This window comes from Corvus moneduloides, chromosome 5, assembly GCF_009650955.1.
Source record: "Corvus moneduloides isolate bCorMon1 chromosome 5, bCorMon1.pri, whole genome shotgun sequence".
NCBI classification, from domain to species: Eukaryota; Metazoa; Chordata; class Aves; order Passeriformes; family Corvidae; genus Corvus; species Corvus moneduloides.
The window spans coordinates 48976507-48990894 of NC_045480.1; the positions used below are offsets into that span (position 1 = coordinate 48976507).

General features: G+C 35.1%; 1 protein-coding gene across 2 annotated transcripts in view; it reads left to right on the top strand.

The window, feature by feature from the left end:
• GUCY1A1 (guanylate cyclase 1 soluble subunit alpha 1) overlaps positions 1-13823 on the top strand; it is a 37645-nt gene extending 23822 nt beyond the window's left edge. Inside the window, exons 3-9 of one of the 2 annotated variants that reach the window (XM_032109301.1) lie at positions 1327-1388; positions 3009-3067; positions 3880-4589; positions 6043-6528; positions 7037-7180; positions 9036-9190; positions 11156-13823. In XM_032109301.1, coding sequence (XP_031965192.1) covers positions 1327-1388; positions 3009-3067; positions 3880-4589; positions 6043-6528; positions 7037-7180; positions 9036-9190; positions 11156-11357 — 1818 coding nt within the window. In that variant the 3' untranslated portion in view covers positions 11358-13823. The remainder of the gene's footprint in view (positions 1-1326; positions 1389-3008; positions 3068-3879; positions 4590-6042; positions 6529-7036; positions 7181-9035; positions 9191-11155) is intronic. The other variant, XM_032109302.1, reaches the window with a different exon arrangement.
• Positions 13824-14388: the final 565 nt, after the last annotated feature.

Below are 14388 nucleotides of genomic sequence, written 5' to 3' on the forward strand. Positions count from 1 at the left end.
GCTGTATCAGTTTCTACACAGATGTAATTTATGTTGTATTCATATACATGGTATGGTATATTGTATATACATAGATAGATATATACCTATACATATCTAATTCACTTTAGATTTTTGCATGGAAAACATTTCCAGAATATACTGCCTTGCTTTCACATGATTTTTTCTTTAGTTGTGCAAACTTTCCTCCTGAAAATACAAAAAGTAAAAGATGCAGTAAAAGCTGCTTGTTTCTTCAGGGAACGAGAACCAAAGAAAAGCCAGGCCACAGGAAGCCTCATGGCCAAATTCTATCATGCCAGTATAGTACTATTCTATGACCCTGTCTGTGTGGGAAGTTTGGGTTTTGAATATCAGAGACTACATACATATGACAGCTTTACTGGCCCTAAAAATTTGAAATATGCATATTTAGAAAATGTTCCATCTGTTCTAGTTAGGAGCTGCAGAAGGGATATGGAATCATGGGATTGAAGTAATTTAAGGCAAATACTCATTATGCTCTAAAATGTCATTTATTAGATAATCCTTTTACAAAGGATATCTACAGTGACTAGATTTTCATCTGGAGGATATTTGGGGTTGTGGCATACACAGCCAAAATTATTCTTTTTCTTTAGAAGAATGGTTCTAACATTGTCTTGAAATGCTATAGTCTTGAAAACATAAAAGCAGGTAATCTGAGGCATAGAATGTTACACTGATCTTTTATAGCTGCATTTGAAACTGTCACCTTTTTCAATTTCTGTCTTGACACTATAGAAAATTGCCCTGAAAATGGGGAAATTGCCCTGAAAAAGTCCAACTATTCATATTCCAAGAAAAGCTATTTGCTGTAAGATTTACTTTTAACTGTTTTGCTTTGGGCATAATGCAGAATATAAGCGGCTTTTTCCTGTTGGGAGTATCTATCTTAAACTGAAAAGATTTTTTTTCTGCATTTTGTATTCATAGTACTGCGTGTTTTCTGGGGGGAAGATGTGTAATAATAGAAAGGTGTGTTAGTTATACTTATTTCTTAGCAGCACTGTCTTTATTGCCATCTGAAAACTTGGAAGTAAAGAATATCACTGTATTTAAAATACACAACTGCTGGTGCACATGAGCTGAGGGGCTTAATTATAGAAGGACTGAAGCTGAAGAGATGAACATAAAGTAAACCCTGTAACCACAGAAGTGACATACTGTTTCTAACAACAATAGTGTCTTGAAAAAAGTCATTAGTCCCAAGGATGGAAAAGTAATTATTTGTATAAAAATGTTATCTCATGAGTAAATTTTCACCAGTGACATAGATACATATGACATACGTATTTTTTTCCCCAGTTTGAAAGGCTAAATCTTGCACTGCAGAGAACACTAGCAAAACACAGAATAAAAGAAACCAGGTATGTAAGTGTAATGGGTTTGTAACTAACTTCACTGCAAAAATGTTTTTCAGATAGTTCATAAGGACTAGGAATGGGGTGGTGACCGGGAATCAAGACTTCTGGAATTTGTTTTCAGTTATCTTGTCAAATTAGTGTGTAACATTTCATGTAATGTAAGCTAGTAATGATTTCGCTTATTTTAAAATATTCACAAATATTTATATCACTCACAAAGTTGTCTTAATGGGCAAATTGTACAGGGAAACAGGCAAGAACTTTGGAGGAACTCAGAGACTGCTTGGCATAGATGGAACGATAGATATGGTTGTATATGGATCTAGCCCACTGTTTCTAAGATCCCAGAAAAAGAGTTTTAAATACGATCAGTATTAAACAAAAGAATTTGGTTTCTGATACACTGTATGAGTGAACACTCATAGACTATAGATACTGACATGGATGTTTTCCCGAGCTTACCTGGCTTCTGGTTTCTGTTTCTGAGGAACTCAGCTCAATTTTCAGCACTTCTTAGTACTATTCCAATATTAATCATTTGAGCCTTGTGGGGAGTGAGAATTTCTTAGCATCTCATGATACACTGAGGATTCACTTTATTGAATGCATCTGAAAAAATAAGCCCATCCATTTAAATCTGCTTTCTGAAGTGAAGAAAAATAATCAAGTTGGAAACTACACTGTTGCTCACCATGGTAAGAATAGATAATTGCAGTGTATCTTTTAAATTATACTTGATATTTTTAAAGCACTTTACATGCATTGACTGAACCAAAGATAGCGGGTCAGATGTGCTTTGCAGTTGCTGACTGGCTTATTGCTATGAGTGTTTTCCCATTCTTTAATTATGTGTTCCTTCCCTGGAGTATTACTTGAAAAGAAAAAATTACTGTGATATTCTGAATGAGGCAATAATACAAATGTAAAACAAATCTAAATGTCTGTATTGGTTTTGCATATAAATATACCTATGGTATTCCAAGTGATGAAATTCAGACAGCATGTATTAGGAGATTATTGCTTATATGAAGGAATAAATCTAATAATCTAAGCTATATGTCATTCTCATAACTGTGAGTCAAACATTCATATTGACATTTATTGTCCTCAGAGAACTCAGGGCTGCAGGTTTGTGTTAAATATCTGTGTTACTACCAATGAAAAAGTAATTTTGAAGTTAATAGTCGTTATTGGTATTTCCTCTCAAAGAAGAAATATGTTCGCACCTCTTTTAAATTAAATGCAATGTAATTCCAAAAAATGCTTGAATATAAATCCCAATTATATTATACAATATGTTAGGAAATATGGTTTTGGCTTCAAGAAAAAAACACAAACCAAACAAAAAACAGGACTGTTACATGCAATATATATGCAATAGCATTTGGCCTAAATCCATAATTTGAGCTCAGACCACCAAAGCTTTAATTTACCAGAAATGCAGAGGATAGTCTAAGATCCTACCAAGACCCCCTTTTGAATTAATTAAAAACTTCCTATTTGATCAGCAGAACTGGGTCTATACACTTTAAAGACAAGGTAGGTAACTTCTGTACTTACTATTTTTACCACTTTTATCGTAATTACTTAGGGGTTTTATTTATATTTTTATAATCTTTGCAGAAAAACTGCTGATAGAGAAGATTTTGAAAAAATAATCAGTGATCACGCTAATGCAGCAGGTAATGTAAGCTTGTTTAATAATATATATAAATAAATAAATAGATTATATATGCTATATATAAAAAAAAGTAATATATTTTATATAAATTAGTCTTGTTACTAATATGTTACTTCATATTCTGAAGGACTGTTGTGTGTCAGAAGAGAACTCTGTAATTTGTAATATGTAACATCTGTTATAGTAAATTAGCCTTTCCTGCAACTGAAATATGGTCTTCTGTACTCTTTAACTGTTAAACTGGTCCAAGCACATAGTTGGGCTGTGAGAGACAATACTTTTTCAAAGGATTCCCAGTAACAGCTGGGGAATTGGAACATTCCCAACAGTCGGTTTGCATGAAGCTATCCAGTTAAAACAAATTTACTAGGGAAGTTGTAAGCCATTCGGTGCCAATTGGCCCCAGTGCTCCAGAATATTCCTAGCATCATTCAATGTACTGGATCAGGCATAGTACTTATATCTACAGATCCTATTTTATTCTTATGTTAATTTTTAAAATTCTTATTTTACTCCTTTATATCAGTCTAAGGGAGTTGAGTTAAATCTTGTGCCAAAACTTGCATTTGTTTTGTCTACATCTCTACAAAGAGCACCGAATCGTGGATCTTTCTAAACTACAACAAATTGTCCCCCCATTTCCAGGCCTTGATTCCAGGATTCCTAAATGAGAGTGCCCTTGGGTGTCAATGCTGGATCAGGGAAGGATATTGATAGTTTGCTTTGGCCTAGGATGAAAAAAATGTGGATGAAAAAATGGCCTGTGATTCTGGATCACGAGTGCAGTTCTGACTAAAATGTGGTTCCATGCAGGTGTTCCCGTGGAATCTCTACGGGAATCTCTTGGTGAAGAGCTATTCAAAATATGCTATGAAGAGGATGAACACATATTAGGGGTTATTGGAGGGACCCTTAAGGACTTCTTGAATAGTTTCACTACTCTGCTGAAGCAGAGTGGCCACAGCCAAGAAGCAGGAAAAAAGGACAGACTTGAAGATGCCTCCATATTATGCCTGGAGAAAGATCAGGACTTCTTAAATGTTTATTATTTCTTTCCTAAGAAAATCACAAGTCTTATTCTTCCTGGTATCATTAAAGCAGCAGCTCATATTTTGTATGAAACTGAGGTGGAAGTGATGCTCATGCCTCCTTGTTTCCATAACGACTGCACTGAGTTTGCTAATCAGCCTTATTTGCTGTATTCTATACAAGTCAAAAGTGCAAAACCGTCCTTATCTCCATGTAAACCACAGTCTTCACTTGTGATTCCTGCCTCTATGTTCTGTAAGACTTTCCCATTTCATTTTATGTTTGACAAGGATATGTCAGTTCTTCAAATTGGAAATGGGATAAGAAGACTTTTGACCAGGAGAGAATTTCAAGCTAAGCCCAATTTTGAAGAGTATTTCGAAATTCTTACCCCCAAAGTAAGCTGCACTTTTAGTGCAATAATGACAATGCTAAATATGCAGTTTACTGTACGAGTTAGAAGATGGGATAATACTGATATGAAACCGTCCATGGTAAGAGACTTTTTATCACCATTACTTCTATGAGGAATTTGTTTTCTTCAGATGGAGTTAAAATAGCCACAAAACATGGTGCATTTTGCATTTTCTACCTCTGAACATCTGATACAACTGTATAATAATGATTTAATTAGGGTACTCAAATGTAATTCAGATTCTGAAGCCTATGTTCAGTCAAAATTTTGCTTTAGGACTTTTACACAAGTAAAATCTGACTGAAAATTTGATTGTATTTTAATAATTTGAAATACTGAGATAAAGCCAGTGATATGCCATGCTGCTGAGAATAAGGGCATCTCCAGCACAGGGACAGTGGCAGGTAAAGCTTTAACAAAACACCCCTGAGTAATTTGGAAACAGCTATAGGATTTGGGGGAAAGAAATTGATGTTTTCTGTGATCATTCAGCCTTTGCTATGTTGGTATCTGATACTGTGATGTTTTCATGAGATACAATCACCAAAGGTTCCACTTAGTTTCAGCTGATGGGATTACAACTATCTTTGCTGAAGCTGGGTGTGTGACAAATGACCTGGGACAGTAAAAAACATTGAGTATTCAGTGACTGTTTTTATTCGTTCCTGGTCCCAGCTGAATTCCAGCTTATATACACCTGAGGCACTCGAGGATGAGTTACCAGTTCAGACTCAACTCTCCAAAAACTTAAATGAAGAATGGTCTCTTTTACCCAGTTACTAATGTAGCTACTATTAAAAACTGTAGCTACTTCATTGCAGATCCATTTCTGCACTAGAATGATTACAAGGGGTAGTAGACTTGGCTTTGATTTTACATATACTTGCGTATGCAAACGTCTGTTAGTAGGGAACAGATTTTATTAAAAGAGTGGTCTTTCAAAGCCATGTTAAGCTAAGCTCTGCAGCACCTTACACATTACACAGCTGACTACAGAAGGGATATAAAAACACTTCACACAAAATATTTTCCTTGTTAGACCATTAAAATTGGATATTTCTGACATTTATGCCTTTAATTTTAAATTGCAGTGAGTACTGAACACCCTATGATAAAACTTAAGCAGATTTTCCCACTTTATCTTGTGGAGAAAGTGATGCATGAACTAGTTATTAGTCGAAAATCATAGGCCACTGTAGTCACACATTTTATCAATTGCTGAAAATGCACAGAATTATTCTTTTTGGTTTTCTTTTCTCCCTAAGATAAACTGATACTCAAACACAGCTAGGTGTTTATCCTTAAGTTGGGGGTCCTTTTGTACCAGAGGGCTGAATAAAAATGAACTTATTTGGTGGCTCTGTGATTCAGCACCCCATGCTTTCTCTAAGCAACTAAATGAAAATGTAAGGACTATGAACCAGTCTTGATTTTCTTACATTTTAGCAAAATGTATTTTCTCTAAAACTTCTTGCTTTTAAATCATCACCATGCATGTTTTGCATGAATTCTTGTTTCTCTAACTGTTTCAGGTAATGGACCTTAAAGGCCAAATGATCTATATTTTTGAATCCAGTGCCATTCTATTCTTGGGATCTCCCTGTGTGGATAGACTAGAAGATTTTACAGGACGTGGATTGTACCTCTCTGATATTCCCATTCACAATGCTTTAAGAGATGTTGTTCTGATAGGAGAGCAGGCTAGAGCCCAGGATGGACTGAAGAAGAGGTTAGGAAAGCTAAAAGCAACTCTTGAGCAGGCTCATCAAGCACTTGAAGAAGAGAAGAAGAAGACTGTAGATCTTCTGTTTTCAATTTTTCCTGGAGAGGTTGCTCAGCAGCTGTGGCAGGGACAAGTTGTACAAGCCAAGAAATTTAATAATGTCACAATGCTTTTTTCTGACATTGTTGGGTTCACTGCCATCTGCTCCCAATGCTCACCTATGCAGGTTATCACCATGCTTAATGAGCTTTATACTCGCTTTGATTACCAATGTGGAGAACTAGATGTCTACAAGGTACACAATTCATTGCTTTTCTATGGGATTCTGGGGCAGGGAAGGAAATTAAGACTAAATGAGACAGCAGATAATAGAGGTCAAAAAATTATTTTGCCATAAACCTTTTTTAAATGAAAGAAAAATCATAAAACAAAAATCAGCATGAACAATTTTTCATTCAGCCAAGAGAGAAACCTGTCAAAACTTAAAAGTTAATTTTAAAAATTAAGTTCAATGACAGTGCTGTGACTCTGGAGTAAATAGGCGTTTAATGTAGCTATGGGTGCCTGACAGTAAGTGAAAAAGGAAAAGTATTTTAGAATTATGCCCAGCAATAAATATAAATTGTGCAATTTTTCCTTTTGCATGATACTGCAAGATTTGTCCAGTTCTTAAATAATTTTGCAGGAAAAATAAGACTTGGTCGAGAATTATATGTAGCTACAACTAGTACTGAAGATATATTGGCTGTTCTTTTATATTTTTCAAACAGTTTAACAGTAAGAAATATATATGCCTGTTTTAGGTTGAGACTATTGGAGATGCCTACTGTGTTGCTGGAGGCTTACACAAAGAAAGTGAAACACATGCTGTTCAGATAGCACTGATGGCCCTTAAGATGATGGAACTGTCAGACGAGGTGGTGTCTCCCCATGGAGAGCCTATCAAGGTCATATATTTTATTGTATTTTATTTGGTTAAAGTGAGCATTTTTGTTTGTTTAATTGCTTTCTGGGATTTTGTCTCAAAGAAATTTCACATCATTGCGTTAACTCAGACTCCCCATTAATTTGGGGAATCAAGTGATGGTGGCTGGAGAAGCTGACCTTTTTAGTTCTGTGGATGAGAGTTTTGCGGAGCGGTAAAGATGAAATAGAGATCTGAAAATCAACCCAAAAGACAAATGCAGTGAAGTCAATAGGTGCAATCTGACACGCTGCAGTTTTTGTCTCAGTAGCAATAAATCTGTCGGTGTCATGGAATATTCTCTTTTCTAAGGAAATGACTAATCCTCTTTCCAAATCTTCCAAGTCTTTTGACGCAGAAGCTATGAATATGAATGCGCAAAGACGTTCTGATTGTAGTAATTGACGCATCTTTAAAGGATTCCATTGCTGTTCTTGTTTTACAGTCAGATACTGAACCACCATAAGATAATGGTGTTAATGCTGTCAAAGCAACTGTTAAATTCAGTGGTAATTATATTTATGGCTTCCTTTCAATGGGAATTTACACATGTACTGAAATTTTCATGTAGGATTATCTCTCACTGAGAAGGAAAAAGAAAGGCCTGTATGCATGAAAAATGATGTGGACTTTCAGCTAAGTTCAAATGGCCTGGAATGGCATACTGGTATTTTTAATAGAGGTGTCTCAATTCATTATGTCTTTCATTTGCTCACTTTTAACATTTATCTGTTCATTTGTTCCTCCAGAAAGCTTAATGCTTTTTTTTTTTAATTTTAGATAAAGGAATATCTGTATTCCAAGACAAAGAAAATGGTTATTAAGAGGATTATATGCTCCACATTTATCACAGAGAACAGCAGTATTGTATTATAAATAAATGTTTTTCTTTTTGTATTTTGCAGTATCAAATTAAGTTACACTTAAAAAAATCTGGAAACATCCTGACAATATTATAACAAGTTTATCATTTACATGCAAATGCTACTAGCTCATTTTTAAAATTAATTTTAAAATAAGGAGAAAAAAGTTGTATTGTGTACCTAACAGAGGCTTCTTAGAAGGAAGCTATTTTTAATGAAAGCATGCATCTCTTTTAATTAAATGCTTCATGAAATCATTGGCTATTATTATTATTGCTAATCAAAGCAATAAATTTGTCGCACATTCTACTGCCATTTTACATATCAATTGTCAAAGAAAAAAAAGGTGTGACCACAAATGGCATACTTTGAATAAGACTTATATTTCCATGAATATATTTCAGCCATATTTACTGTGTTGGTGAATTTTGGTCTTGTTGCAGATTTTTCTGCTTTTACACTCAAAGTTAGAAATTGTAACTTCTTCATAATGGTATGATACTCTCTGGATATGTAAAGAGTAGCACGCACAGTAGACGTACAAGCTTTCTGACATCATGCCATTATTGTGTCAGAATGCTATTCTGAAGAAAACATCTCTACACTTGTGTAATACACATGAGAGAAAGAGCACACCTCAAAAAAAAAACCCACCAGAAAGAACCACAGAAAGCAGCATCAGCTAAGTAAGAGTCAAAAATCTGAGTATGAGCTAAGTTCACAGCAGTTCACAGTCATATTTTGATATGGTAGGATTACTTACTAAAAATGCAATGCAAGATAAACTTCAGCTAGTTCCCTCTCCATGAGCAGTAATGACCAGAGTACAGATATTTTAAGGAGGCTCTGCTAGCTCCGTTTATTTTAGTAGCTTGCTTGCTTTCTTTTTTTTTTTAAATTGAAGAATAATTTATAAGATTGACTTTAATAATTCTATTTTACCTATTAATGCTGTTTTCTTTCTTTTGTTTAAAGATGCGTATTGGCCTTCATTCTGGATCCGTCTTTGCTGGAGTTGTTGGGGTTAAAATGCCTCGTTATTGCCTTTTTGGAAATAATGTAACCCTTGCCAATAAGTTTGAGTCTTGCAGTATACCTAGAAAAATAAATGTCAGCCCAACAACTTACAGGTACAGTGCTCAATGTATGTAAAATGTCCACCTGCAGTAGTTACTGTAGTAGTCTATTATCTTCCCGTTGTTTTTTGTTTTTCCTTGAAGTACTGCTACATATTTTCCATTTTTTCTTTTTATCTGACTCCTCATGAATGCGCCACAGTTATTAATAGTCAGACTTCAACCAGCAGCAGCAAGAAAAAAGGTGAAACAGAACAACTGATTCTTGTTTTTCAGACATTGACCATCTGGGCCAACTTTGCCTCTTACACCACAGCTGTATATATCTTGCTTTTTCTTCCTTCTTCTCTCATATAGCTTGCTCTTCTTCAAGCTTTCACGGTGAACTGCATGCCAAACTGGCTGTAGGTGCCCTTGAAAACAACAACCTCACTGGAGAATGGTTAAACATCACCCTACACATCTTCATTCTCCTTTGGTTAGGAAGGATGACTGAATAGATTGCAATGAATCAGAAACACCAGTGTTTAGTTTATACAGGTCTTTCAGTTCAGTTTAGATCTGTTAGTATGGAACTCAGATCAGGTATTTTTAGTAACATGTAGTCCGTGATTATGCAGACAGCTAGCAGGCCCTTCCATGGGAAGTACAGCATCTTTCCTTTGTCCTTCAAACCTAACACTCTCTTTATATTGTCTGTTTAATTGTACTTCAAAATCACCTTGCAAATCATGTTGCAAGTAATGGCCAAGTAATCGTGTCTAGTAGATGCCAGGCAAGACAATAGGAAACTGTTTGAATGTGATGGTAACAACAGTCGACATCTGAACTCCAGGTCCAGGTCTGAATTTTATGTCACTCAGCTGACAGACATTATTGTTTCTTCCAAAAATTCTATAAGAATGTACTGTAAAGAGTGAATCTACTAGAAGGAAGTGATATGGCTGGCTGGGTAAAATAAGCAAAATTATAAATTTTTTTTATCTTTTAAGGAAGCTCTGCTACCTTCACTGTAGCCTGGACTGTAGTCTGTTGTTCCTACTCAGCTTGTAGTATCTTATAATGCCTTGTGGCAAGGTTCTGCATTCAACATCAGGCAGAGCATTTGGCACAGGATCCTGACATCCCCTGCAGCATGTGTTATGTGACATACAGGGTGCCAAGCTTTAGATGATCTTGGATAGGTGATTTAGAAAAAGTAGCACAGGTATTAGAGCACACAGAAAGTAACCCTTTTGATCATGCACTCTGAAAACACAAAGAGAGCATTAGCATTGCCAGTGCTTATGTATGTCAACATAAGCAGTGCTGGCCAACACTGACTGTTTTTCCATTCCATTCATATGGAAAATCATTTTGAATGATACCCCTAGAAAATAGGCAATTTGATTAACAGATCAACTGTTGTTGTTGTGGAGTTTCTTTTTTTTTCTGAGTGAATGAGGTGTTAACCTCCTTTTTGGTGTTTTTTAAGTTTTGATTCATTCACCAATTCTAAAGACACATTGATAACATTATGGTACCTTGCACAACTCCTGTATATTGCAGTAATTGTTTGAAAGCTTAGATACAAGTTATCAATATTTATCCCTACAAATTAGCACTCTCTGTTTCAATCTGTGAAAAAGGAAGTAATATTAGAATTGGTAAGAGGGTCTGAATAGTTTAATTAATAAGGTTGACAGTATTCCATTCTTTGAAGCATTAATTATGGTGCATTTGATGTGCAGATATGAGCCAGCTTTCAGCACTAAATAATTTTTGAAAATATTTACAACAAACATAGCACCTACTTGCAAAACATTGACAAGACAAAAGAAGAGGCGATACTGCTATTTGCACTGATGCATAAGTTTATAGGTGATCAAGGTTACCAAGTAAACATTATTTTTTATATTTTCAGTAAATAACTATAAAAATTGAATTGGAGTCTCCCTGGCATTCATGAAGAATTATTGAATATCTGCACTTATTAGTGACTGATTCATTTTTAATCAAGGTGATTCATTTTTGTTCTAGGTTGTTAAAGGAATACCCAGGTTTTGTGTTCACACCACGCTCAAGAGAGGAGCTTCCACCAAATTTTCCCAGTGATATCCCTGGAATTTGCTATTTTCTGGATGCTTATATTCAAGGAACAAACTCACAGACTTGGTTTCAAAAGCGAGATTTGGGAGATGGCAATGCAAATTTTTTCGGTGAGGAAACAGGAATAGACTAAATTGTTCATTCACAAATGTATAGAATAAATTTATAAATATTTGGAATTTTTTTTTGTATAAATTGAAAATTTTTAAAACTGTATGAAACATGAAAGCACTTTAGATTGTTAACACCTGAAAGCCAGTATTAAAATTTCAGGAAGTATGTCACTGACTACTTTTTATTTTTCCTTTGCATAAGGAACATAGTCGCTAAAGTAATGTTGCAATGTCACTGTTGGAAATGCTACTATAAACTGTATTTTCCCTGTGGTAATTTGTAAGTGCTACAGTTCTCTCTATACTGAGAATTCTAGAGGTATTGTATATGCAGTTTGTCAGGAAATGTAATGTGCAAGTGATGCAGTGTTGTGAGCTGGTGCTTATCAATGACTATAAAAATTTTCTTAGAGATTCCATAAGAAAATGTCCATTAAAATATTGTCATTGCCATCACATACTCCTTCCAGTGCATCATTTGGGCCTCATCCTAGAAGCTGCTGACCATCTTCTCACATTGACTGGTCAAAATATGAGGGTGCTCAGCATTTTCTGGATCAGGCTGCTGATTGTAGCTGATACACATGCATAGCAGAGTTGCTGCTTACTGTTTCATGAACGTTGTGTATAAAATGAATATAGATTAAAACACTGTATAATCACATACTAATATCTCTGTAATCATCAAACTATTTTAGTTCTAAGGGTTTTTAAAATACTTAAAAATAATAATATCCACTTGTTATTATGTATTACAGCAATAAATGTTTTCTTTTTGTTGTCATTTAAATTTGAAATGTTTTAACAGAACTGTAATAAAATATGCTTTGGAATGTTTGCTTAGAAATGAAATCCCAGTCAGACTGTATGAAATGGAAGCACACCAGCTTAAAGCTCTGATCCTTATTTGAGGATGAAATGTGGGTGTGATGTGTTATGGAAATGCCCATCGCATGCTCACTCTAAAGTTGCCAGGGGAATCTTCAGGTGAACAGAAATGCTTTCAAACACATCTACAAAGATTCACATATGAACACATTTACAAAGATTAATACTACTACAGAACAAGCTTTTCTGTTGTGGATAATGGAATATGAGTGGAGAATTCTAAAGGCTTTGCCTCTGGAGCTGGCAGAATAGAGTTAGCTAAGAGTTCTGAGTTCAGGATTCCGCCTCGCTGACTAGCAGATCCATCTGCCCAGAAATTCCTCTGTGCTCTAGTTTGATCCCAGCTGCAGGCTGGAGAACTGCACAGCTTACACACATACTACTACTCCCAGTAGTATCAAGTATTATTAGTTATTATTCTGACCTCTTCAGCTCTTGGGGTCTGGCATATCAAGCCATTAAAGTCTCTTCAAACCACTTGCCACTAAATCAGATTTTTAATCTTAATATTTACAGGGAACAATTACATTAGACTAAGGTGCTATTTCTTTCATTTTCTGATCTTGACTGGTATGTTCTGAAGCTCAATATACCATTTTGTCCTACTAGTATTTGGTATAAACTCATATATGTACCATCAAAGTCTTGAGAAAAGTCCCTATAAGAATATAGAATTAAGAACATTTTAAAACCATTTTTCAATTCAGATTTCCTGTAAGGATCATTTGAACAAAACTTGAAACATTGAATCCTTCGTGAGGTCTCTATATCCATTGAGGATGCTTAGAAATAGTTCTGTGGCACAAAAATGGAACCAGAAAGTGTATTATATATAAACACGTCTTCCACACACCATATATATATACACACATACAAGCACATGTATTTGGAACACTTTAGACTGCAGTGTTTCAAGGAAACAAGAACTATGTGAATCTTGGAGACTGATGTTTCCAATATTGGTTAGAAAATTCTATTCTGTTGAGATAAATACCCAGATGTTACTAGCAGTGCCATGTGGGTGCTCCTTGATATAACAATGTGGCAGTATTTGAAAACTGACCATTCAGTAGGCTTATGTTATTAAACCAGTAATGATTGAGGTCAGCATTAATCTCTCCATCCCTGTTAAATAGGCTTGTCAATAAAAAGCATTTCTTTCTCGAATCTACTGAATGGAAGACATGCTTAGGAGGGAATTTCCTTTTATCCCTAGAAGACAACTGTTGCTGGACTGGATGATGGCCATGCTCAAAGCCAAATTCTGTATGAATCTGTCATTACATAGGCTGTTCATCATGGCAGTTCTTGATACCTTCCTTAGTGGTGTCAACCTTTGGGGAAGAATTCTGATAAGGTGATTAAGTGTACACAGAAAGCAACATGCTTGAGTCTCAGTGAAGTAAATAAGATTTAGTCACATATTTAAGACAATGATTGAAGAAAGTGCTTTAAAATGTACTTGTGTTCAGACCTGTTTGACAAAAGCCCCCATAATTCCACTTAGCTTTAAGCGTAATTTAAGTATTTAGGTCTCACTGAAGCTGTTCATCTGTTTAAATTTTTTTTTGCTGAATAAACATGTATTTAATAAGGGACAGTTATTTTAATTGATCTTTTTACTTAGATCTAAAATAGTCTTTTCACTTTTTAACTAATCTTTTTACTTAAATTGAAAAAAAGGAATTGTGGAGATAAACAGAAGGAAGGCAATTTCACTGATGCAATACTGGGACACTTTGGAAGAAAATAATAGAGTTGTTTTTAAGTTGATGCCTTCTGTAGTATAATGTGGGAATTTTCAGAGACTATGCAATGCTACTTATATAAAAATTCCTTAGTACTATGTCCAGAAACAGTTTTGTTACATGTGAAATTTTATTTTAATAGTTCATGATGATTCTGCCTGGCTGATTTCTGTTCACACTTACGCTTTGTGATGGAAGATACATTTTTATCACGCTGCAGTTTCTTTGCCAAAGAAGTTAAGTGGCCCTTGAAATAAAAACTGGGTCCTTTGAATCTTAACAGTGACATAGCTAAAGTGAAAGCTATACCAAAAGAATTCAACTAATTTTATTTCATTCAGGCATGACCTGATATAATTTCAGGGAGATGTTGGAAAAAATTTACATTGCTGGTGTCAGAGGAAGTGTAATTAGT